Source organism: Malaclemys terrapin, chromosome 2 (assembly GCF_027887155.1).
Source record: "Malaclemys terrapin pileata isolate rMalTer1 chromosome 2, rMalTer1.hap1, whole genome shotgun sequence".
NCBI lineage: Eukaryota > Metazoa > Chordata > Testudines > Emydidae > Malaclemys > Malaclemys terrapin.
Window position 1 is genome coordinate 21,803,802 of NC_071506.1, and position 27,619 is coordinate 21,831,420.

The 27,619-nt window shown below is 45.4% G+C and overlaps 1 protein-coding gene across 2 annotated transcripts in view; it reads right to left on the reverse strand.

The window, feature by feature from the left end:
• Positions 1-27,619, reverse strand: part of FER1L6 (fer-1 like family member 6) — a 150,001-nt gene that overhangs the window by 111,576 nt on the left and 10,806 nt on the right. Inside the window, exon 1 of one of the 2 annotated variants that reach the window (XM_054019134.1) lies at positions 5,300-5,397. The exons of the other annotated variant lie outside the window; for it this stretch is intronic. Coding sequence (XP_053875109.1) covers positions 5,300-5,334 — 35 coding nt within the window. The 5' untranslated portion in view covers positions 5,335-5,397. Of the gene's footprint in view, positions 1-5,299; positions 5,398-27,619 lie in introns of those variants that run through there. 2 annotated transcript variants of the gene reach the window in all.

Sequence of the window (27,619 nt, forward strand, 5' to 3'; positions counted from 1 at the left end):
GAATGGAGGTTGTTTGTAACTCTGAACAAAACGTTATGGTTGTTCTTTCAAAGGTTTACAACCGAACATTGACTTAATGCAGCTTTGAAAATGTACTATGCAGAAGAAAATGCTGCTTTTAGCCACCTTAAATTAAATGAAACAAGCACAGAAACAATTTCCTTCCCTTGTCAAATCTTTTTTTTTAAACTTTCCCTTTATTTTTTTAGTAGTTTAAGTTTAACAAAGTGCTGTACTGTATTTGCCTTTTTTTTTTTTTTTGGTCTCTGCTGCTGCCTGATTGTGTGCTTCTGGTTCCAAATGAGGTGTGTGGTTGACTGGTCAGTTCGTAACATTGGTGTTCTTAACTCTGAGTTTCTACTGTCTCATGTGTTCCCATAAGCTAGTTATGTGAATAACTTGAGGGTTCACAATCACTTGACGTGTTTTGTTTAAATCAGGTAAATACCAGAAATCGGCACTGATCTAGAAACACCTGCCCATTACAAGACCATCAACTCATTTAACATGAGATACTTACTTAGACTGTAAGCTCTTTGGAGCAGGGACTATTTTTGTTCTTTGTTCGTACAGTGCTTAGCATAATGGGGTCCCAGTCCATAACTGCTGGGGCTCACAGGCACTTCCTCAATAAAAATAATAAATGCAATAATAATGGGACACCAAACACTCCAGCAGATGAGTAACAGCTTCTGATCATTACCCTCCTTGGATTTGGGCTAGTGACCTAGAAAAGGGAGGTTCCAGATGCCATTACCAAAGCCCTAAATCAACCAATCCTCCAGATTAGGTTTCACTACTCCCGTTCCTTGAAATGTACACACAAACTGTATATTGCACTGCTTCCCAGTTAGCTTTTTCCATGCTAGCTTCACATTATCTTGCCGACTTTCCAAAACGATTTATAATGCCTTTTCTTTTTCATTTAAGCCTTACCTTTCACAGATGCTTTCTGATTACATCTGGCACGGTATGATATTCTCTCAGAAACCGGATAATTACAATTTGCGTTTCAAGTTAGAAGACAGCTGGAAAAATTTGTTTCAATCTTGTTAAGAGGTGGGCAAAAGAGAAAGCCTTACTAAAAATTGAAATTACTTGGAGTTTTTCCTATCATCTACTTGTGAAATTTAATTTCCCCTTCTCATCAAATCTCTGTATGAATTTATGCCTTAGACAAATTAATATGCAAGGACAGTAGCTTCTTGCTGCAGGGAAGGCCACATGTAGACTTCACTTCAACGCACATATAGGGTATCATTTTGCCATTGCAGCTCACATGAATAGACCTGCAATTCACAAATACAGCTGGGATGCAGAAGCCATTTGAGCCATCTGCAGCAAATGAAAAATGGAATCCTCTACAATGGTTTCAGAAAACAGAGGTCTGCAGCTTGGAAGCTGAAGAAGAAAGGCCCAATCCATCAATGACCTATGGTTCCAGTGTGTTGGCTCTACTGGAACAAAAGGTCTGCACACCCAGTGGCTCTGGCCACTGAGGAAATCCGCTGGCATAGAGAAGAAACTCACTGACATAAGGCCAGGATAGAGACTCTGCCATCTCCCCATCGCTTTGTCAATCCCCAGTTTAGGAAGCATGTAGGGGGCATGGCTAGAGTACTGCTGTGCTCCAGCTGTTCATGACTTCTGGAACAGCTCCTTGAGGCCCTCAGGCAGTTGGGCACAAATTGACCCCTGAGACTTCTCTTACCAGTGCCAGGGGCTGACCTGGCTGGTCCCAGAAAAGCCACCTTTCCCTATACCCTCAGACTCTGCTCCAAGCAGATCTTGGCCACCCTTGAGAACACCTTGATCTGTATCACACTTTATTATTTAACATAATTTGTTGTGATAAAGGAAGATGACCAATTAATAGGATGCAGTCAAGCATGCCCTGAACAGCCATTGGGGTATATTTGTGTCCAGTCCAGTGTCGACTGAGATAATCTTGCCATGACGGAAACACAGACATTTTGATCTATTTATACATCACTGACATATTTCAAATGGGTTGATTTAGGTTTATTTTCCTGAAATCTCTTGAAATTTGATGCTGTAAGGATATATGATCTATCCAGTAGTGGCTTGGAGGCTTCATGAGCGCATTGTACTATATGCTCTACTATTACTGCCACTATAATTTGGAGAGTGAAAAACAAAAGAACTCGAGAAGCTCAAGGCTGTGCGTGAGCTCTGTGAAGCCCATACCTAGTACGGATCCTATAGCAGTCCTGTACATTTGCCATGACTTGATATAAACAGATGAATTTTCTTTGTGTCTTTGCAAATTCATTCAGGATTTACGCAGAATGTAATACACAAGAATACCAAGTGCACAAGATTGTTTCTGCCCACCTTAAAACCCTCTTGTGCATGTGCTTTCCACCAGCTGGGCGACTTGGGTGGAATTCACTCTTGAGCATAGTCAGCATTAGGTATATGCACTACTTAAATCCTATTTATGCCTAATTTTGAGGGATTATGCAGGACTGTTTGGCCTCTCCCACGAGGTCCTTTCTTATCAGAAGCAGCTGTTGGTGAGGTGGCCCTTAAACAACATTTTTGAACCATCAAAAAAAAATTTAGTTCATGAGATGAGCGAAAGTTTTGGTGAAGCTCATATATTAACCAGCCCTAACTGCCATGGACCCAATGGCCTCCACTAGATTTGCCTGAAAAAAAATGTAAAAAAAGAAAAAAAAATTCGCTTTCTTCACACACATTGATGTGAAATTCAATAGGTGAGTCTGGTTTTGTGCATAGTGTTTTTTTTGGATGTTTTAAATTCTGACTCTTTCAATAAAAACTTAACTTTCCATGGAATTTTCCAATAAATCCAATAACATTTTATTACAGGAATAATCATGAATCTGTCTGTGCTGAACAAATGCAAATGAAGGCAATGTAATTCTCGCATCTATACATATTTCCTAAAAAAATATTTTTTAAAGGAAGACTCCTAGCTTCCTTATTCATTTCCCAATATATAGTGCTCTCAACAGGAGGGAAATCAGAGAGGAAAGTAAATTATCTCCCTAATTTAAACAGGTCATTTTTAAGAGTAAAATTTAGTTACTATAGTAAGAAGGAACTTTAATATAAAAAGTAATCAGCTAGAAATTATAATGTAATGTAAACATTATTGGTTAATTCAGTAACAATTTTCAACAAACTAGTATTCCATTCATACCACTAGAGAAAGTCCCAGGAAAGAAATTCACTGTATCAAATTCATCCATTCTATTCTGCCAAATGAAATCCAGGATGCATCTTCATAGAGGGTTTCATGAAGAGTTCATTTCATGCTTCTTTTTCATAGAATCATAGAGGTTAGAGAGAGACATTACTTGTTAGCCCATACAGTATGGGAGGAGGGATAGTTCAGTGGTTTGAGCATTGGCCTGCTAAACCCAGAGTTGTGAGTTTAATCCTTGAGGGGGCCACTTAGGGATCTGGGGTAAAATCAGTACTTGGTCCTGCTAGTGAAAGCAGGGGGCTGGACTCAATGACCTTTCAAGGTCCCTTCCAGTTCTAGGAGATAGGATATCTCCATTAATTCAGTAGATTTTAAAATGTTTTGTCCTACTATGATTCGATAATGGGATTTCCTTTGTAATCTATTGCACAGTCTAACAGATCTAGCCATCTTCTTTTGCTCACTTTCATCTTTCCTAATTCTACACCATTTTTGCATTTTGAAGGGTCAAAGGATTTGTCATATTAAAGATTTAGCTTATTCACAACACAACACACCAAACCCATACGATATCCAGGGCAGACTCAACCAGATCCATATCATAGGGAATCACTGTTGATCAGGTGCCAAGACCACTTCTGAATGGAGGTCTTCCAATCCCCAAAGTTTGCCTGCACCTCTTGTAACTGGATTAATGCCTTGCATACATGATCTTATTTGACAGCCTGTTGTTTAAAATTAACTGATGCACATGTGCATGCACCAGTATTGGAACTAATTTTTATTAGATACATAGTGATATGTTCCCATATATTGCATTTGAACCTCTAATATCTAATCAATCAATATAATACCATCAGGTTTTTAAGGCCCGGCTAGAGGTTTGTAAGGCCCGGCTTGACAAAGCCCTGGCTGGGATGATTTAGTTGGGAATTGGTCCTGCTTTGAGCAGGGAATTGGACTAGATGACCTCTTGAGGTCCCTTCCAACCCTGATATTCTATGATTCTATGATCAGTGTGATGTCTTACAGGTCATTTCATCAGTGCTATTTGTCTAAACATTTACATATATTTAATAACTGACATCAGATTTGACAGTTGAACTATCAGGTTTATTCAAAGCAACCTTGCTAAATGGATCATTATTTGCTTCCTTTGACAACCATAACAACACACTCTGGCTAATCTACATGCTTTGAAAAGGTGTCAAACTATATCACAGATGATTTAAAATCTAAAAATATGACAACACTGAAAAGACCTCAGAGTTATCTGTGCTATATGATGGAGGAATTCTTCCCCCTGCCTGCTGCCAAGCCAGAGTATCCAGGCTTGGCTGAGACTTAGGGGCCAGGCCACTGAATAACATTAGCACTTTCCCAAATGCACAGGCATGTGGCCAGTAGACCTGTGTAATACCCAACCACCAACCCCTTCACACTGGCCCTCCACGCAGTGGACCTCACCAATCTCATTGCAGTTATGGCCCTCTGATGCAACAGACAGAGACAAGATTTACCCCTGTATTCACAGTCCTGTCTCTCTAAAATTCTTTCTGTCCTGTAGGAAGGCAGCAACTTTTACAGGAACGCAATATTTGTAATATAGTATATTACAGAGTATATTATAAAACGGGCCAGATCCTCAACTGGGATACAGCGGTTTTACTCCATGGAATGCAGCCATATCAATTTACACCAGCTGAGACTCTGGTACATTATATACAGACACGTACACACAAATTCAGAGAGAGATTATACACACAGGACCTGTAGCTCCACTTCCTTGCACCTTATGTAGTCATTTACATCTGATGTGGGTGTAAGCCTTCACCATCCCGACCTCAAAAAATTGTACACTGACTTTGTACAGGTGTAAATGACTGGATAAAGTCCAAAGAACTGGGGAACATGAACATATAAAACAGCAATGGCAATTGCTACTACTCGGTGTTAATTTTCGACCTTACTAATTGCACATAGCCAATTAAACCACATTAAGGGGTTTGCTAGTTTTCCTTTCCTGCAAGGAAATTTCATAAGATTTAACTAGCTGAATAAAAATTAAGCCTTGGAAGAAATCCTTGAGGCTTTTAGACATACCTGTGGGTCGGTGGAGTACTTTCTGAGGGCTCCATCCTGTTAGAGAATGTTTTTCTTGCAGTGATTGCCTGTTACATTCTGAACATACTCCCCACCTCATATCTGTATTTATGTTTTATCTACTTGCATGTATAAAATGCAGTGACAGGTTAGTCAGATTGGTAAACACTGCACCAGGACTAAGAACTCTGTGACTGTGTAAACATTAACTCTCCTTTAGTCTACTGAAATCTTTGTTTACCGAATACTACTGAAGAGAAAGAAAGAAAGAAAGAAAGAAAGAAAGAAAGAAAGAAAGAAAGAAAGAAAGAAAGAAAGAACCCGCCACGTAATGTTTTCTAATAACATTTCTGAGCCAAAAGGATAGTAAAAATCATAGAATCATAGAATATCAGGATTGAAAGGGACCTCAAGAGGTCATCTAGTCCAACCCCCTGCTCAAAGCAGGACCAATTCCCAACTAAATCATCCCAGCCAGGGCTTTGTCAAGCCGGGCCTTAAAAACCTCCAAGGAAGGAGACTCCACCACCTCCCTAGGTAACGCATTCCAGTGTTTCACCACCCTCCTAGTGAAATAGTTTTTCCTAATATCCAACCTGGACCTCCCCCACTGCAACTTGAGACCATTGCTCCTTGTTCTGTCATCTGCCACCACTGAGAACAGCCGAGCTCCATCCTCTTTGGAACCCCCCTTCAGGTAGTTGAAGGCTGCTATCAAATCCCGCCTCATTCTTCTCTTCTGGAGACTAAACAATCCCAGTTCCCTCAGCCTCTCTTCATAAGTCATGTGCTCCAGACCCCTAATCATTTTTGTTGCCCTCCGTTGGACTCTTTCCAATTTTTCCACATCCTTCTTGTAGTGTGGGGGCCAAAACTGGACACAGTATTATAGATGAGGCCTCACCAATGTCAAATAAAGGGGAACGATCACATTCCTCGATCTGCTGGCAATGCCCCTACTTATACAGCCCAAAATGCCGTTAGCCTTCTTGGCAACAACCAACAAGAGCACACTGTTGACTCATATCCAGCTTCTCGTCCACTGTGACCCCTAGGTCCTTTTCTGCAGAACTGCTACCTAGCCATTCGGTCCCTAGTCTGTAGCAGTGCATGGGATTCTTCAGTCCTAAGTGCAGGACTCTGCACTTGTCCTTGTTGAACCTCATCAGGTTTTTTTTGGCCCAATCCTCTAATTTGTCTAGGTCCCTCTGTATCCGATCCCTACCCTCTAGTGTATCTACCACGCCTCCTAGTTTAGTGTCATCTGCAAACTTGCTGAGAGTGCAGTCCACACCATCCTCCAGATTATTAATAAAGATATTAAACAAAACCAGCCCCAGGACCGACCCTTGGGGCACTCCGTTTGAAACCGGCTGCCAACTAGACATGGAGCCATTGATCACTACCCATTGAGCCCGATGATCTAGCCAGCTTTCTATCCACCTTACAGTCCATTCATCCAGCCCATACTTCTTTAACTTGGCGGCAAGAATACTGTGGGAGACCGCATCAAAAGCTTTGCTAAAGTCAAGGAATAACACATCCACTGCTTTCCCCTCACCCACAGAGCCAGTTATCTCATCGTAGAAGGCAATTAGGTTAGTCATGCACAACTTCCCCTTCGTGAATCCATGCTGACTGTTCCTGATCACTTTCCTCTCCTCTAAATGTTTCATAATTGATTCCTTGAGGACCTGCTCCATGATTTTTCCAGGGACTGAGGTGAGGCTGACTGGCCTGTAGTTCCCCAGATCCTCCTTCTTCCCTTTTTTAAAGATGGGCACTACATTAGCCTTTTTCCAGTCATCTGGGACCTCCCCCAATCGCCATGAGTTTTCAAAAATAATGGCTAATGGCTCTGCAATCTCACCCGCCAACTCCTTTAGCACCCTCGGATGAAGCGCATCCAGCCCCATGGACTTGTGTACGTCCAGTTTTTCTAAATAGTCCCGAACCACTTCTTTCTCCACAGAGGGCTGGTCACCTTCTCCCCATGCTGTACTGCCCAGTGCAGCAATCTGGGAGCTGACCTTGTTCGTGAAGACAGAGGCAAAAAAATCATTGAGTACATTAGCTTTTTCCACATCCTCTGTCACTAGGTTGCCTCCCTCATTCAGTAAGGGGCCCACACTTTCCTTGATTTTCTTCTTGTTGCTAACATACCTGAAGAAACCCTTCTTGTTACTCTTAACATCTCTTGCTAACTGCAACTCCAAGTGTGATTTGGCCTTCCTGATTTCACTCCTGCATGCCTGAGCAATATTTTTATACTCCTCCCTGGTCATTTGTCCAATCTTCCACTTCTTGTAAGCTTCTTTTTTGCGTTTAAGATCAGCAAGGATTTCACTGTTTAGCCAAGCTGGTCGCCTGCCATATTTACTATTCTTTCTACACATCGGGATGGTTTGTTCCTGCAGCCTCAATAAGGATTCTTTAAAATACAGCCAGCTCTCCTGGACCCCTTTGCCCTTCATGTTATTCTCCCAGGGGATCCTGCCCATCTGTTCCCTGAGGGAGTCAAAGTCTGCTTTTCTGAAGTCCAGGGTCCGTATTCTGCTGCTCTCCTTTCTTCCTTGTGTCAGGATCCTGAACTCGACCATCTCATGGTCACTGCCTCCCAGGTTCCCATCCACTTTTGCTTCCCCTACTAATTCTTCCCTGTTTGTGAGCAGCAGGTCAAGAAAAGCTCTGCCCCTAGTTGGTTCGGCCAGCACTTGCACCAGGAAATTGTCCCCTACACTTTCCAAAAACTTCCTGGATTGTCTGTGCACCGCTGTATTGCTCTCCCAGCAGATATCAGGGTGATTAAAGTCTCCCATGAGAACCAGGGCCTGCGATCTAGCAACTTCTGCTAGTTGCCAGAAGAAAGCCTCGTCCACCTCATCCCCCTGGACTGGTGGTCTATAGCAGACTCCAACCATGACATCACCCTTGTTGCTCACACTTCTCAACTTTATCCAGAGACTCTCAGGTTTTTCTGCAGTTTCATACCGGAGCTCTGAGCAGTCATACTCCTCTCTTACATACAATGCAACTCCCCCACCTTTTCTGCCCTGCCTGTCCTTCCTGAACAATTTATATCCATCCATGACAGTACTCCAGTCATGTGAGTTATCCCACCAAGTCTCTGTTATTCCAATCGCATCATAGTTCCCTGACTGTGCCAGGACTTCCAGTTCTCCCTGCTTGTTTCCCAGGCTTCTTGCATTTGTGTATAGGCACTTAAGATAACTCATTGATCGTCCCTCTTTCTCAGCATGAGACAGGAGTCCTCCCCTCTTGCGCATTCCTGCTTGTGCTTCCTCCCAGGATCCCATTTCCCTACTTACCTCAAGGCTTTGGTCTCCTTCCCCCGGTGAACCTAGTAAATTGCCCAGCCTATTATAGCCAAGATTTACAAAAGTGACTAGTGGTTTTGGATGCCCACTTTGAGACTCCTTAAAGGGACCTGAATTTCAGGAAGTGCTGAGTACAGGGCTGGATTTCCAATTAGGCAGAGTAGGCATGTGCCTAGAGGCACAAGCATTCTAGGAGCACCTTACCTCTCTGAAACTGTGTGCAACATGGAGGTCAGCTGTAGGTGGAGGAGCACCGAAGATGCTGTGCCTATGGGCACGTAAGGTATAAATCCAGCCCTGGCTGAGAACCTGCCCTCTGAAAATACCTTGACTTGGGTTATGCCTTTTTATTCCATACAGAGCATAGGGCCTTCACTACCACCTTCCATCTTTGATGATCTCTTGCTGCAGTCTTGGCTTCTTCCCATGTCATTTTGATAGCTTTCAATTCTGCTTTGATTCTGCATTTCCATGTTGTCCTTGGTCTACTTCTTCGCCTCTCTCCCTGGGGATTTCAATCCAATGCCTTTCTTGTCATGTCGCTTGTGTCTTTCGTCCATGAGTGTCCTAGCCATCTCTATTTTCATTCTGTAATTTTCTGTCCTACTCGTTTCTGTTTTGTCCTGCTCCAAAGCTCTCTGATTTTTTTTCTGCACATCTAATACTAAGAATTTGTCTCAGGCAGACATTTATGAAAAATTCAAGTTTAGATAGTAAACTATTAATAAGTCTCCAATTTTATTGCCATACAGTAAGACAGACTTTACAATTGTGTTAAATATTCAAAGTTTGGTTTGGTGGACAAAGCTTCTATTTCGCTAGACTGGCTTCAAAGTTACAAAGGCATGTCTGGCTTTTGCTATTTTGACTTTAACATCTTCATCTATTTCACCCTTTTTGTTTACGATGCTGCCAAGAGATGTGAAGTGTCAAACCTCTTCTATGTCAGTCCCAGAAAGTGTTATGGGCGTTTCTTGTTGTGTACTGATTTTCATGGTTTTCATATTCTTGGTGTTAATTTTCAACCTTACTAATTGCACATAGATCTGAAAATCGTTCATTTTGGTTGAATGTCTCTGTGGGTATGAGACAGAAGATTGATGTCTGCAAAGTCAAGGTCCTCTGAGCATCTGTGTGAGAGTCCATTGTATACCCATTGGTCACTCTGAGGTGTCTCTTATTACCAATAAGAAAATTATGGGTGACAAAAGACATCTTTGTCTGATGCTGGTAGCATTCCCGAATGGCTTAGTCAATTGACTATTATGTATTACTTGTCATGTCATATTTTTATAGAAACTGTGGATGATGTTAACAAATTTCTGGGGGATCCCACAGTGGCATAGTAGCTTGCATAAGACCGTTCTATCCACTGCATTAAATGATCTTTGGAAATCTATGAAATTCATATAAAATGGTGACTGACATTTGATCAACAGTTCTATGGTGATACATAAGGTTACTGTCTGATCTGTGCATGATTTCTCCTCCCTGTCAGTGTTGTAGCCCTGAATCTACTGCTTTCTTTATTCTGCCCAGGATAATGCATGTAAGTACTTTACTTGGGATGGGCAGCAGTTGAATGCTCCTCCAGTGTAGCTTCACTATTTAACCATTTTCCCACTCATTTGGTATTTATTCTTCTTCCCATATCTTTTTGTAAGAGGCCTCTAAAAATTCTTAAATAGGTATCCAAGAATGAAGGCATCCCAAATCACTAGTCCCTTTTTAAAATGTTGGCCTGTGTTGTGTCTTTCTGCAATATAAATTTGATAAATCGAAACCCAACATGCAATATTAATGTCAATGAAATATTGGAATATAGTCAGTGGTGCACACACGTTTCATTATTTAGATAACAAAAACATCCTTTGGTTTTCCCCACCTTGTCTTCTATCAATCACACCCATGACATGCCCACCGTTCCCTGACTGAAGATCTGGTTGATGCTTCTTCAAGCATCACTCAGAAGGCATTGAGAGAGAGGTAAGGGCCCCATTTTCTCCTGCTCTTCCCTCAAGGTTGTTTCCACAGCATTCCCAACCCTTGCCAACCCACAGAATGAGGGAGTGAACCATGATGCTAAAGAGGAACAGTTTACTGGTGTAAGGCGGGGAATGGTCCCGCTATTGTGCGGAACTTCCCTGGCTTCTGCACTATCCCAGTGGAATCGGATCGGAAAAGGATCTGAATTCTCGCCCCAACTTCCTTTACCTCAATGTCTTCCTGACCTTGAGGACTCCTCTTTCAATTTCCCGCATATCAGAGTCCTCGTAACCCTGACAAGGCTGGGCCCAGGATTCCTAGGAGGCTTAATCCGTACTTTTATCACGGTCATTTAGGACAGGAGCGAGGGTGTCCCCAATCCAGGATACTCTCTCCTCACCAGCCACTTCCCTGATCCACTGATCACTACATTAAGTTTAAACCAAATACAATTGCTTAAACAGCAACTGTCAGAAAAATACAGGAAAAATGGAAAAGGTTAAAGGAACAAGGGACCCTGCCCTACAGCCACAGGGAAACCCATAAACAGCAATCTCTGCATTATATAAACATCCAGTAGACAATAACATCAGTAGCCAAGATGCCACTGACATATAAATTGTAAGCTATAATATTGTTTTATTGTTTTCTCATGCTCTCCTTGTCTGCCTGTATCTGCCTTAACCTGTCTTATACATAGAATGTCAATTGTTTGGGGGCAGGGACTGTATTTTTGTTCTGTGTTTGGACAGCACCTAGCACAACGGGGTGCTAGTCCATGACTAAGGCTCCTCAGTGCTACTACAATACAATTACATAAATAAATGAATAACAACAAATTAGATATGTTTAAGAAAACAAAACCAAATCGTTTAATCTCTCTGTACTTCCTCTCCTGTAAAATGGTGATAACGCTTCCTTTCTCTTACCCTTTGTCTGTCTTCTCTACTTAGGCTGCATGCTCTTCCAAACAGGGACTCTTACTATGTGTATAGACAGGGCCTGGCATAGCGAGGCCCTGATCTCATTTGTGCCTCTGGCCACAACTCTAATGTAAGTAATAAATAACACCAGAATAATTCTGACTTGCTGTCTGCACAAAGCTAGCATACCTTGCTAGTTATTGTTCACATTTAAGTTTCAGGTGAACAGTCCCCAAATGACTTGTTAAATTTGAACAGAAATATTTAAAATGTACATTGAAATCATCAAATTGTGCATAAAATTTAAAATATATATAAAAAAGTCTAATTGAGTACTGGAAAAAAATGACTCTGAGTCCAGCCCTGCTCTTCAGTTCTCACTGTTGTCAAAGGGGAAATATTCATCAACTCCATTGGAGCAGCACAAAGCCGATCAGTGTGAAACTGTTGGCACTATTAGGCCAGATTCACCTGTCCTCTAAGGCTATTTTCCACCTCTCCAGAGATGCAAAGCAGCCATTAGCCTCGCTTAAGTGACCAGTAAAACAAAGTTGATGGTTGCTTTGCGTCCAGAGCAGCTCAATGCAGCCAGAGTGTGCTGGTGCTTTTTTTTCCCTCGCATGCATACAATGCTGATGAGAAAACACTTTCATATTTACAAAGGAGGTGTTTGTTTGGGCACTATGATAAATTTAGGTGGGGCTGTATCAAGCAACAAGTCATAATATATCAGCAGCATAATGGAACTAAACAGCTTACAAAAGGAGAGGTTTTTCCTCGGTCGTTTCATTAAAAAATATGACTCAGCTCAGGTCTCGATCATAAAACATTCCTGACTTAGCGCTAACCCATGATTTTATTGGGAGGGCAGGTGGCCCAGTGGTTGGAAGTGGAAAGAAGTGGAAAGTGGAAAGAAGAAAGCAGAGCTTCAGGATTCTATTTCCATCTCTGTCATTGATTGTCTCCGAAAAGTTATGTAACCTTTCAGGTGGCTCCCTCTTTTAGTAGATATAAACTATTTACCTATCTCACAGGAGAGTGTTGAGAGATGTAAGCAATGTTTGTAAAATGCTTTGAGATCCTCAGATGAAAGACACTATCTAAAAACACAAGCCTGCATTTTCAAACTTAGGTCCTAAAGCTAAGCTCTTAAATCCATAGTTAGGCTCGTAAATAAAAGTGTTTTCTAGGAGCCTCCATATAGATTTAGGAACCTAATTTTAGGCACCTGGGTTTGGAAAATTTGGCTGCAAAGTATTATTACTAGTTGTGTTTCAGCTCCACAGAGCTCCACTGCCTTTTGCTCTGTGGAATTTAGAACAAGCCAAATGCCTTCTCCATAATATCTATGTGCAAACTGTATAGTTAATTCCATATAGTTTGCTATATGGTTGAAGCCATGTTGGTTCTGGGATATGAGAAAGACAAGGTAGGTGAGGTAATATCTGTTATTGGACCAACTTCTTTTGGTGGAAAGGACAAACTTTTCAATCTTTGTCGGATCTGGAGATGGTAACCAGAGCATCCAAGCTAAATACAAGGTGGGAGTCTGCTATAGACCACCAGACCAAGGGGATGAGGTGAACGAAGCTTTCTTCTGGCAACTAGCAAAAGTTACAGTTAGATCACAGGCCCTGGTTCTCATGGGGGACTTCAGTCACCCTGATATTTGCTGGGAGAGCAATACAGCAGTGCACAGATAATCCAGGAAGTTTTTGGAAAGTGTACGGGACAATTTCCTGGTGCAAGTGCTGGAGGAACCAACTAGGGACAGAGCTCTTCTTGACCTGCTGCTCACAAACAGGGAATAATTAGTAGGGGAAGCAAAAGAGGGATGGGAACCTGGGAGGCAGTGACCATGAGATGGTTGAGTTCCGGATCCTGACACAAGGAAGAAAGGAGAGCAGCAGAATACAGACCCTGGACTTCAGAAAAACAGACTTTGACTCCCTCGGGGAACTGATGGGATCCCCTGGGAGAATAACATGAGGGAGAAAGGAGTCCAGGAGAGCTGGCTGTATTTTAAAGAATCCTTATTGAGGTTGTAGGAACAAACCATCCCGATGTGTAGAAAGAATAGTAAATATGGCAGGCGACAAGCTTGCCTTAACAGTGAAATCCTTGCTGATCTTAAACACAAAAAAAGAAGCTTACAAGAAGTGGAAGACTGGACAAATGATCAGGGAGGAGTATAAAAATATTGCTCAGACATGCAGGAGTGAAATCAGGAAGGCCAAATCATACTTGGAGTTGCAGCTAGCAAGAGATGTTAAGAGTAACAAGAAGGATTTCTTCAGGTATGTTAGCAACAAGAAGAAGGTCAAGGAAAGTGTGGGCCCCTTACTGAATGAGGGAGGCAACCTAGTGACAGAGGATGTGGAAAAAGCTAATGTACTCAATGCTTTTTTTGCCTCTGTCTTCATGAACATGGTCAGCTCCCAGATTACTGCACTGGGCAGCACAGCATGGGGAGGAGGTGACCATCCCTCTGCAGAGAAAGAAGTGGTTCAGGACTATTTAGAAAAGCTGGACGAGCACAAGTTCATGGGGCCAGATGCACTGCATCCGAGGGTGCTAAAGGAGTTGGCGGATGTGACTGCAGAGCCATTGGCCATTATCTTTGAAAACTCAAGGTGATCAGGGGAGATCCCGGATGACTGGAAAAAGGCTTATGTGGTCCCCATCTTTTAAAAAGGGAAGGAGGAGGATCCGGGGAACTACAGGCCAGTCAGGCTCACCTCAGTCCCTGGAAAAATCATGGAGCAGGTCCTCAAGGAATCCATTCTGAAGCACTTAGAGGAGAGGAAAGTGATCAGGAACAGTCCACATGGATTCACCAAGGGCAAGTCATGCCTGACTAACCTAATTGCCTTCCATGAGGAGATAACTGGGTCTGTGGATGAGGGGAAAGCAGTGGACATATTATTCCTTGACTTTAGCAAATCTTTTGATATGGTCTTCCACAGTATTCTTGCCGGCAAGTTAAAGAAGTATGGGTTGGAAGAATGGACTATAAGGTGGATAGAAAGCTGGCTAGATCATCAGGCTCAACGGGTAGTGATCAATGGCTCCACCTCTAGTTGGCAGCCGGTATCAAGCGGAGTGCCCCAAGGGTTGGTCCTGGGGCCGGTTTTGTTCAATATCTTCATTAATGATCTGGAGGATGGCGTGGACTGCACCCTCAGCAAGTTTGCAGATGTCACTAAACTGGGAGAAGTGGTAGATACACTGGATGGTAGGGATAGGATACAGAGGGACCTAGACAAATTAGAGGATTGAGCCAAAAGAAATCTGATGAGGTTCAATAAGGACAAGTGCAGAGTCCTGCACTTAGGACAGAAGAATCCCATGCACTGCTACAGACTAGGGACCAAATAGCTAGGGAGCAGTTCTGCAGAAAAGGACCTAGGGGTTACAGTGAATGAGAAGCTGGATATGAGTCAACAGTGTGCCTTTGTTGCCAAGAAGGCTAACAGCATTTTGGGCTGTATAAGTAGGGGCATTGCCAGCAGATCGAGGGACGTGATCATTCCCCTCTATCTGACATTTGTGAGGCCTCATCTGGAGTATTGTGTCCAGTTTTGGGCCCCAACCTACAAGAAGAATGTGGAAAAATTGGAAAGAGTCCAGCGGAGGACATCAAAAATAATTAGGGGGCTGGAGCACATGACTTATGAGGAGAGGCTGAGGGGCCTGGGATTGTTTAGTGTGCAGAAGAGAAGAATGAGGGGGGATTTGATAGCTGCTTTCAACTATCTGAAAGGGGGTTCCAAAGAGGATGGAACTAGACCAGGGGTCAGCAACCTACAGCACGCATGCCAAATATGGCACGTGAGCCGATTTTGACTGGCATGCTGCTGCCTGCTGCGGTCCCGGCACCCAGCCCCACTCAGCCCCACTCAGCCCCCCCCCGCCCACCGCTTTCCCCTGCAGGGGCAGGAGGCAGAAGCTTGGTCCTGCGGCAGCCAAGCTTCCCTCCTACCCTGCTTCTTTCTTCTGTGGTGCTTTCCAGCCCCTCCTCCTCTCCTTCCCTGCGCCGATCAGCTGATGGCCCTTGCGAGGGGGAGGGGGAGGAGCGGCAGCGTGCTCCCTGCTCGTAGAGGAAGCAGAGAAGAGGTAGGGTCGGGGCCTTGGAGAAGGGGGTGGAACAGGACATATCCATTCCAGCCCCCTGCCATGAGCCGCTCAGGGCAGAGGGCAGGGGGCTGGGAGCACCCCAGCCCTCTGCCCTGACCCCCCCACACACACCCAGCCCTCTGCCCTGACCCCTGAACTCCCCCCCACACCCAGCCTTCTGCCCTGCACCCCCACACACACACAGCCCTCTGCCCTGATCCCTGAACTCCCCCCCAGCCCTCTGCCCTGATCCCTGAATTCCCCCCCACACCCAGCCTTCTGCCCTGCACCCCCACACACACCCAGCCCTCTGCCCTGATCCCTGAACTCCCCCCCACCCCTCTGCCCTGATCCCTGAATTCCCTCCCCCACACCCAGCCTTCTGCCCTGCACCCCCACGCCCCCTAGCCCTCTGTCCTGACCCCTGAACTCCCCCCACACCCAGCCTTCTGCCCTGCACCCCCACGCCCCCTAGCCCTCTGTCCTGACCCCTGAACTCCCCCCACACCCAGCCTTCTACCCTGCACCACCACACCCCCCAGCCCTCTGCCTTGACCCCTGAATTCCCCCCCAAACCCAGCCTTCTGCCCTGCACCTCCACAACCCCCAGCCCTCTGCCCTGACCCCTGAATTCCCCCCAAACCCAGCCTTCTACCCTGCACCCCCACACATCCCCAGCCCTCTGCCCTGACCCCTGAACCCCACACACATCCAGCCTTCTGCCCTGCACCCACACACACCCCAGCCCTCTGCCCTGACCCCTGAACTCCCCCCACACCCAGCCTTCTGCCCTGCACCTCCACACACACCCCAGCCCTCTGCCCTGACCCCTGAACTCCCCCCACACCCAGCCTTCTGCCCTGCACCTACACACACACACCAGCCCTCTGCCCTGACCCCTGAACTCCCCCCCACACCCAGCCTTCTGCCCTGAACCCCCACACCCCCCAGCCCTCTGCCCTGACCCCTGAACTCGCCCCACACCCAGCCTTCTGCCCTGCACCTCCACACACCCCCAACCCTCTGCCCTGACCCCTGAATTCCCCCCCACACCCAGCCTTCTGCCCTGCATGCCCACACACCCCCAACCCTCTGTCCTGACCCCTGAACCCCCCCACACACACACCCAGCCTTCTGCCCTCCACCCCCACACCCCTCTGCCCTGACCTCTGAACCCCCCCCACGTCCCCAGCCCTCTGCTCTGCACCCCCACACACCCCTGGCCCTCTGCCCTGACCCCTGAACCTCGCCCCAGGTCTGGGGTCCCGGCTGCCGGCTCCTTGCCAGTCGGCATCCCGGCCCCAGGCCCTGCTCAGCCCGCTGCCAGCCTAGGTGAACAGAACCCCAGGCTGGAAGCGGGCTGAGCAGGCTGGCGACATAATATCAGCATTTTAATTTAATTTTAAATGAAGCTTCTTAAACCCTGTTTTGAAAACCTTGTTTACTTTACATACAACAATAGTTTAGTTATATAATATAGACTTATAGAGAAAGATCTTGTTAAATGTATTACCGGCATGTGAAACCTTAAATTAAAGTGAATAAATGAAGACTCGGCACACCACTTCTGAAAGGTTGCCTACCCCTGATCTAGATGTTCTCGGTGGTACCAGATGACAGAACAAGAAGTAATGGTCTCAAGTTGCAGTGGGGGAGGTTTAGGTTGGATATTAGGAAAAACTTTTTCACTAGGAGGATGGCGAAACACTGGAATGGGTTACCTAGGGAGATGGTGGAATCTCCTTCCTTAGAGATTTTTAAGGTCAGGCTTGACAAAGGCCTGGCTGGGATGATTTAGTTGGGGATTGGTCCTGCTTTGAGCAGGGGGTTGAACTAGATGACCTCCTGAGGTCCCTTCCAACCCTGATATTCTATGACCAGATTGTTAAGCATAAGACGTTCATATATGCTATAGAAGACCACTTAAAATGAAGGGTTAGCAGGCAGTTGGATGTGTTATAAATTATAGTAATAAGCCATGAAACCAGTGTCTCTGTTAAGTCCATGGTTTTTAGTGTCCAGCAGAGTTCCAAAGCTCATCTTTTGAAGGTGTTGTGCAGGTCTCCTTTGAGGATGAGGACGGATTGGGAGTGATCACTTTGTGAAAAGTGTTCACCCATGGGTGAGAGGGTGTTTTTATCTTTCATCTTTTTCTGTTGGAGTTCATTAGAGTTCAGACCTCACCCATCTTGTCTAGCTCATTCTCATTATGTCAGAACCTTAACACAGAGCTGCTCCCAAATCTCTTTAAAGCACTAAAACTATGTTAGCAGAGGATAAGTAACACTTGGTAAATAAATGGAGAATTTTAAATGGGCTGGTATAAACTGGTATATTTCAATACACTTCAATGGAGTGACACTCCTGGCATAAGATGAGGGTCAAGCCCTAAAAATGAGATCATCCTGGGGGATACAAATAATCTGTTTTGTAATCAGAGTAAAGGCATCCAGCTTACAGTCTGAGTGGAAAGTGGCACAAAGATATGGTGGATCATCATTTAATATTTTTAAAATAGTCCCTTTAAGCAGAGTGACCTTCATAAATCATACTGCAGAGCTGACTGGGGGCAGAGACAAGGGAGACGCAGGCATGTCGAGCGTCCATGCCTGACTAACTCATCTAAAGCATATAAGCCACACATCGCAAATATTTACAGCAGCGTTGGTGATTTTTGTTTTTTTTTAATTTAGCAGTAAGTTTGTTGCAGAGCCAGACAATGACAGGGTCTGGTTGGGAGCAGGGGAAAGGCTGCAGCGGCATGAATGCCACTCTTCTAACAATCAATATGCTGTAAGTGTCTTGAACTGCTGGATGCTTCGATGCAACACGTGTTGAATTTGGAAAAGCAAAATGAATCCTTTGTGAAAGTGAAGAACTGCATTAAATTTCCCACCCAGGGGAATCTTGGCTGAGTGCTACCCCAAGCAATGTTCACCTGATCGCAAGAGGACAAGATGTACCTAGCTCTTTTTACAATTGTTTTACTAGTCAGGTGTGTTTTATGATCAGAGTAAAACATTGCAATGCACAGGGGACTGGACTGGGGCTAAGGAGACCTGAGTTCTAGTTCTGGCTCTGCCACTGATTTGCTGGCTGGCACTGGGCAAGTCAATTCACTTCTCTGTGCCTCCCACCCTTCGTCCTGTCTGTTTAGAGCAGAGGTGGGCAAACTATGTCCTGCAGGCCACATCCAGCCCTTGGGACCGTCCTGCCTGGCCCCTGAGCTCCCAGCCGCAGAGGCTAGCCCCTGGCCCCACCCCTGCTGTCTCCCCGCAGCCGCACGGGGAGCACTCTGGCCCGCCGTTCATGCCGGGCTGCGCGGCTTGCGCCCGCCCACCTTCCAGGCTTTCCAATAAGCCAGTCCTGCCGCTCTGAGCAGCATGGTAAGGGGGAGGGGAGCGGTGGGGTTAGGTAAGGGGTAGAGGGCCCTGTGGGGCAGTCAGGGGACAGGGAGTGGTTGGATAGGGGGTGGGGTCCCGGGGGGTGGTTAGGGATGAAGGATCCCAGGGGCAGTCACAGGACAGGGAGCAGGGGGCGGTTGGATGGGGTGGAGGCTCTGGGGGGGAGCAGTCAGGGGATGGGGAACGGGGAGGTTAGATAGGTGTGAGAGTCCTGGGCAACCTGTCAGGGGTTGGGGGTGTGGATAGGGGTCAGGGCTGTCAGGAGACAGGGAGTGGGGGGAAGGGATTGGATAGAGGGTGGGGTCCCGGGAGGCGGCGGTCAGGGGACAAGGAGCAGGAGGGGTTGGATGGGTTGGGGGCTCTGAGGGGGGCAGTCAGGGGGCGGGAAGTGGGAGGGGACGGGGGCCAGGCTGTTTGGGGAGTCACAGCCTTCCCTACCCGGCCCTCCACACCTTTTCGCAACCCCTATGTGGCTCTCGGGCCAAAGAGTTTGCCCACCCCTAATTTAGAATGTGAGCTGTTTGTACAGTGTCTAGAACAATAGGGCTCCACTCTCAGATGGTGCCTGGGAGCCACTATATGAACCAGGGCCTCATTGTGCCAGACGCTGTACAAACAGAACAAAAAGACAGCCCCTGCCCCCAAAAGCTTACAGTCTAAGTGTATAGAGAGAGGCAAAGGGGGAGCACCACGAAACAATGAGCCAATATAGACTTAATCTGAAATTATTGCTTAAACTGAAGCACAATGGTCTGTATCACATCTTCCCTCTCTCTCTTCCTCCGTCTAATGTAGTGCATGTAAAATGCACAGGAATTTCTGTCTCTGCTGCTTCAGTATCTAAAGTCTATGATGTGAATTCAGGTGTTTTATTCTGGGAGGCCAGGATATGAGAGGGTTGGTTAATGCTAGTATATCCTTCACTTAATAATAATATTAGTCCCTACCTGAAGAACTAACTGCAACATCCTCCTGAGGAGATGTGTTTTAAGGGGAGAGCACGTAGGGAACCATTCCAACCACAGCCCAGCCATGCATGGAGCAGGCATATTCTGGTCTCAGAACTGGAGAGTGCTGGAGGGAGGGGAGGGAAATGAGGCACAACTGAGGCTATGGCTGCAGCACTGTCTCTGTCTGAGGGTATGTCTTCACTGAGGGGGGAATGGTATGTTTTTACCAGGGGGTAACTAATGTGCATTCATTATCCAGCCATAAAAACATAATGGAGACAAGGCACGCTAGTTTTACTGTCAGGTAAACATGGCAAGATCAGCCACAGACAGGGGTGTAGTGCTGACCACACCTAGCTACCTGCTGGTAAACATTACAAGGGCCTTGCCTCCATTTAGGATTTTACAGCAAGATAACTATTGGGTGTTTGTTATCTTGCTGTAAAAAACCCACCCTTGTGTCAGTGAAGACACAGCCTGAGCTGCAGGCCAGCACTGGGAACCTGCGTGGTGTCATGTTAGGGTATGTCTACATTGTGAGCAGCAGTGAGGCTCAGAGCCCAGGTTGATGGACTCAGGCCCGTGCTTCTGCACTAAAAATAGTTGTGTATACGTTGCAGTTCGGACTGGAGCTCAGGCTCTGAAGCCTGGGGGGGAGGGGAGAGGGCATGTGACAGTCTATACCCTTATGTTCACCCCTTTTTCAAGACTATGATACATTTTGTACAAAGTATGCCTTGTGAGGTATCATTTGAAAACTCATAATTTGATGATCATTATTGTCCCAGTAAAATACCTGTTGCAACATTGTATCTAAAGTTATAATATTCTACTGTATAACATTACTGAGACATGTTCCAAGTTTAGAAAAGCAGGCACAGACCAGTTCCTCAAAGACAAAAGGTAAACTGACACCTCAGCCAGATGTCAACAAAATCAAATGGACCATCACCTGGTTAAGCAGCCATTCTTTGGCAGGAAAAAAGGTGTGAGCAAAAAATGTACATTTTAGCACAGAAACAGCTGGAGATTCCCATCCCCACAGACTTCTTGTCTCCTGAACCTCAGCTGGAGATGATTTTCAAAGAAAAAAAAAGAAAAAAGTCTCTAAGGTGCCACAAGTACTCCTGTTCTTCTTTTTTAAAGAAAAAAAAAGAACTATAATAAAGGGGAACAGATGCCCCAAAAGGTCTCTTCCCTTCATCTCTTCTCATGGCATCAACAACACTTGAAGGACAAAGGAAGCATCATTGGACTGGGGGAGGGATCCTGGCAGAAAGGAATTCAGCCAGTAAGACTGCTAGAACATGTGGCGAGAGAGACTTTTTCTATGAAATCACTTAGCTTGTTAATTTAGGTTTTAGTTGTGTTTTACCTTTTATTTCTTTTTAACCAATTCTGACTTTTATGCTTCATTCCTTGTAATCACTTAAAATCTGTCTTTGTAGTTAATAAATTTGTTTCATTGTTTTATCTAAACCAGTGTGCTTGGATTGAAGTGTTAGGGAAAATCCATTTGAGATAACAGGATTTGTGCATATCATTTCCTATTAATAAAGTGACAGACTATGTGAGCTTGTGTTGTCCAGGAAAGGGCTGGGCAGTACAAGACGCGCATTTCAGGGGAAAGTCTGGGACTGGGAATTTGCTGGTTTTGCACTGCAGTGTAATTTATGAATGACTGGCGATAGCACCCATGCGGTAGAGCTGGGAGTAATTTACCTGCTGGAGGCTGTGTGAGAGCACACCAGGAATGGTTACTCTCACGGCAAAGTGGTGTAAAAGGCACCCCAGGTTGGAGAACTGAGTGGACACGACAGTTCAACAGGCCAGTTTTCATCCTGGGGAATGTCACAGAGTGAGCTTCGGAGCCCCAGCTCCAGCCTGAGTCACAACATCTGCACATCTATTTTTAGTGCCATAGTGTGATCCTGAGTCTGTTGACTCAGGTTCTGAGGCTTGCTGCTGCGGGCTGCCACTTCCTGTGCAGATGAACTTTTAATGGCTAGTATCTGGGGGGGCGTGTGGGCCCTGCCCTCTTGTGCACCCGGATAGCTGTACAAAGTGCAACAACTATTAAATCTTTCCAGGTAGGATGCAAAGACTTAGGAGGAAGGATGGCCTAGTGGTTAAGGGACTGGTCTGAGACTCACTAGATATGAGCTGGGTTTTAGTCTGAGCTCTGCTGCCCACAGCCTGTGTGACCTTGGGTAGGTCACTTAGGCCCAGGCCCTCTCATTCAAAATCAATGGAAGTGAGGTGCCTAAATATCTTTCGAAGATCTTGGCCTTAGTCTCTCCGTGCCCCAGTTCTCCATCAGTAAAATGGGGATAATACTATGTCCCTACCTCACAGGGGTGTCGGGAGAATGAATTCATTCAGGTTTGTGAGGTTCCCACATTCTATGGTGATGAGGTCCATAAGTTCTTAAGGCGGGAGAGATTTAAAGGTGGTGTAAATGACACTGCCCAGAGGTCAGGAGGCATTGTGCATTATTAAAGTGTTCACAATACTATGGTAATGAGTGAAGTGTATGAGAAATTGATGTCTTTCAAATGCTCCCACCCATCTCCACTGGGTTGGTGGAGCCCTTCTCTCTCCCCTGCATAGCTCAGCCTCACAGGAAGCATGACCGATCTCTCAGGCTTTATCTACACTAGCACTTTTGTTGGCAAAACTTCTGTGGGTCAAGGGTGTGAAAAAAACACCCCGCTGACCAAGATATGTTTCACTGACAGAAACACCGGTGTGGACAGTGCTTTGTCAGCAGGAGAGCATCTCCTACTGACATAGCTACCGCCACTCGTTGGAGTGGTTTAATTGTGTGATGGGAGAGCACTCTCCTCTCGGCATAGAGCAGCTACACAGGAGAACTAACAGTGGCACAGCTGCAGTGGTACAGCTGTGCTGCTGTAAGGTCCATAGTATAGCATAGTCTAATTGACAATTAAACTTCCTGCCTTATATTGAATTGGCCTTACTCTACTCAGTACTATAAATCTTGGGCCAGAAGTTCAGTGCAGCTCAGCCACGCTGGGTGGAAAAGTTCACTTGCAAGCCACCTTTTTGCTCCCCTGAGCCCCAGGGCTGCCTGAAGCTGATTTGGCCCCAGGTGTAACTTAGAGCAGCCTCAGGACTGCTCTGAGTTATGCAAGTTATAATGGCCCGCAAAGGGGCTATTATACCACCCAAGGATTGCTGGACCACTATAGTGCTCCATCTTCCCCCTTCCCCAGCCATGCTCCCTACCCCAGCAGTGACGGGGGGGTGGCAGAGAGCCAGTATAGCCAGATACACTCCACCTGGGGACTTATGCCAGGGGACTCCCCAGGATCTGCTGGGTTTTCAGCTGCTTTGTATTGGAAGATCTGAGCAAAGCGGCCAGACAGGAGGCACTAATCTAGCCTCTTATAGCTACTTTGAGTGACCTCTTCACAACGCTATAACATCTATTAATTTCGGTCATGATCAGCACTCTCTCATTCTTGTTAATCAACTGGCAGTCTAATGCCATGTTAACCCAACAACCATTTGGAAAAAGCCATTCTTCATAGTCAGTACCCAATTATCAGTTATGCAGGGATAAAAAAAACCACACAGAGATGGAGCAATGAATACACTGGGGCTCTGAGTGGGGCAGTGAGACTCTGCCTTGACCCAGTGGGGGCCACTGCATCTAGCCAGGGCCGCCCAGAGGGGTTGGGCAAGTGGGGCAATTTGCCCCAGGCCCTGGGCCCCACAAAAATATAGTATTATATAGTATTGCAACTTTTTTTTATGGAAGGGGCCCCCAAAATTGCTTTGCCCCAGGCCCCCTGAAGCCTCTGGGCGGCCCTGCATCTAGCCATGAGGGAAAAAGCCCAAAGCAATGCAGTAGCACACAAAGCAATGACAGTTTGCAGATTCTCTGCCATTTCTTCATTAATGATGTAGAATGTGAGCAGCAGGCCCATTAAACTGGCTGCTAACAAAGATGCTTCTATTTCATTAATACTTTGCGCAGGAAATTTACCTCTGATATGCAGAGGGGCTATATTGTCACCAGCTGAAGCCTTATTGCCCTGAAACAAAAACAAACTGTTTACTGTGAGAAGTGCCTGGCAGCTTAGCCTTCTTCCTGCATTTAATGTGCCGTGAGATTCTCTCTCACTAGGCTACCAGTTCAAACATCATTTGGCAAGTTCAGCTGGTTGGTTTCCAATACCAATACTACATTCCAGCCTGACTCTGGAAAATATTCAGCTCCACCCTGTTTTGTTGAGCCAGACATGCTAACCTGCGTCAACAAAGACCCACGGTCAGAACTACGCCCCCAAAGCTGCAGACTTAACTGCAAACAGCTCAGCAAGTATTCCTGTCTGTAGCACCAAGGCACCCAGTTCCCAATGGGATCCAAACCCCAAATAAATCCGTTTTACTGTGTATAAAGCTTATACAGGGTAAACTCATACATTGTCCACCCTCTATAACACTCAGAGAGATATGCACAGCTGTTTGCTCCCCCAGGTATTAATCACTTACTCTGGGTTAATTAATAAACAAAAGTGGTTTTATTAAGTATGAAAAGCAGGATTTAAGTGGTTTCAAGTAATAACAGACAGAACAAAGTAAGTTACCAACCAAAACCAAACAAAACATGCAAGTCTAAGCCTAATACATTAAGAAACTGATTACAGATAAGATCTCACCCTCAGAGATGTTCCAATAAGCTTCTTTCACAGATTAGACTCCTTCCTAGTCTGGGCCCAATCTTTTCCCCCGGTACAGTCCTTGTCAGTTCCAGCAGGCATCTTAGGGGGAAGCTAGGGGTTCTCATGACTGGAAGCCCCCTTTGTTCTGTTCCACCACCTTTTATAGCTTTGGCACAAGGCAGGAATCTTTTGTCTCTCTCTGGGTTCCCACCGCTCCTTCTAAATGGAAAAGCACCAGGTTAAAGATGTATTCCAGTATTATGTGACATGTTCTTAGAGCCCCGCTCCATTCTTCAAGGACTGGCCTGCACGTATGCAGTGGAGGCTTGCAGGTAAACAGAGCCATCTACAGTCAATTGTCCTAGTCAATGGGAGCCATCAAGATTCCAAGCCACCATTAATGGCCCACACTTTGCAAAATTACAATAGGACCTCAGAGATATGCTTCATATTTCTAATTTTAGATACAAGAATGCACTACATACAAATAGGATGAACACACTCAGATTATAAGTTTTGTAATAATACCTTACAAGAGACCTTTTGCATAAAGCATATTCCAGTTATGCTTATGAGTGTGAATATAATGTATTTCCATAAACATATGGAGTGCAATGTCACACCATCATTCAGACACCCTTTTCTTTTTACTTCTACAACAGAAAGATAAATCTGTCCCATTCTGTTGCACACAAAATTGTCACCAGGACTGTGAGAAGCTAAGAGATTCAGCTTCAAGAAATCTGCCAGGCAAGAACTGAGCAATGGATGAGTGAGGAATATGTCGTGCTCCCCAGTGGTTTAATAAAGTTATGCCCAATCTCTAGGCAATATATAATTCAGTGGCAAAAATTACATTTGTCTGAGGTCTAAGTTTTACTACATATTCCCTTTTTCATGCTGTTCCCTCCTGCTACCCATGTCCCAGGAGTCCTCTATCTCCACATTCAGATCTCTCATTAAGACACACTTTCTTTTACTCAGCTTTCCATCACTGGTCCATTCTAATTGTGTCTGTGGAAGCCCTTGTTTCTTTTCTTTTAATTGTTTTCCATATCCATCTAGTTTAAACTGGGTTGGGAGTTGGGGCCTACTAAAATATGCATTTGATGAAGTGCTATGAATGCCTACTATATGGCACTACCTAAGTAATATAATACACCTCAGGAACAGGAGCAAAAGCACTCTTAGATTAAGGAGCTAGTGACAGTTTTAAATTGATATCTCAAGAACCATTAGGGCTAGCAACCCAGCTTTCTAACAGTATAAATTATTCATTTCTAGCCCTGTCAGGTCTTGAGATAGTGGACCTCAAAATCACTTCTTTCTGATTACCCTCTCCAGAGGCAGATTAAGGTTTTGTGGGGCCCTGGACCAGAGCAAGTGGGGGCCCCTCCCCATCCCTTCTGCCTGCAGTCCCCCTTCCCACCCCCTCACCCTTCCGTGGAAATGGGGTCGGGGCACAGGGATTTGCCTTATCCCACCCCCTGCCTGGCGCTCCTGCAAGGGAGTGGGATCAGGATGCAGGGGCTTCTCCCACTCCCCAGCAAGAGTGCCAAGTGGGCAGAGCGGGGCAAGCCCCCACACCCTAACTCCACTCCTCGGCAGGAGGGCCTGGCAGAGCAGGGCAAGCCCCCACATCCGGTCCCCACTCCCCGGCAGGAGTACTGGGTGGGGGAGTGGAGCAGGTCAGGACTCAGGGGCACCCATTTTTCTGGGCCCCCCCAATTGGCCGGGGCCCCAGGCCCGGGTCCTGTTGACCCAGTGGCTAATCACAACTCCCGGGTTCAGTTTTGGTATGATTTTAGAGAGCCCTCTTGAGAACTGCCACAGCTACTAGCCAATGCTTAATACCATCTGAAAGTGTGGAACTGAAACTTTCAGTTGGTATGAGATTAATTTCTAACCCCAGCAGTTCACAAAACAGCTGGTGCCACAATCATGTCAGAGTTAAAGTAGAAAGAAAACCAGAAAGTTCTGCAGTTAGATGCTGATAAGCAGTCAAAAGTTCAGGTGCTTCATCCAGAACTTATCCAATTCTCATGAGCCTATTAAATTGGGCTTGAAATCAGCCTCTTTTGTGGAAATGCAGCAGTTCTGCTTCCAGGAAATACAAACACTCATAAGAAGAAAAAAAATTGTTACAAGCTGCCCAGACCACTAAAGAAAAATCAGTTTAATCAAAGCAGACTGAAACCCTAAATGCTCCAGGTCACCTGAAAATTCTGGAAAGAAGCTTTTCCCATCGCCACATTCTATCATAGACAACTGCATGCCATTATTCAAAGCGGTCACCTCCATACTACACTGCTAAAAAAGCTGTTCAAACAAAAGCTTTGTAAAATGAGCATTGTAAAACCACAGCCCCAAACCTACGTCCTTCTGCACTGGTAATCACCACCTAACAAACTCCTTTAAAAACAACCTGCCTTGCAGGGGTCAAACTCAAAAGAATTTGATGTTCTCAAGAATGAATCAGCCTGTGTAAATGATGGAAACAGGATGGTGAACCAAACAAACACTTCTGTTACTATGGCATTTATCAACAGCTGTTCTGAGGCAGGGACATTCAGATATTTGTCAGCAATATGGCTGGAATCAAGACTAGCTTAAAAAACACTGGAGATGAAGAACAGCCAAGAAGCCCGGCTTATAGGGGCACATGGGTGCAAGGGGCATCCAAACGACAATTTCTATGAAGCATTGTGCCTCCAGAGGCACCTGCAGGTTAATGTCAAACCTCAACTGACTCAAAGCAAAACATATCAATTCAGTTCAAACCAAAACTAAATGTTTCAGTTCAGGAATGTCCATTTCAGAACTTTTTGTTCCACGAACTTTTCAATTTTTCAATCCAATTCAGGACAAAGAGAAATGCTGAAATATTGGAATTTCCCACAGGATGGTAATTC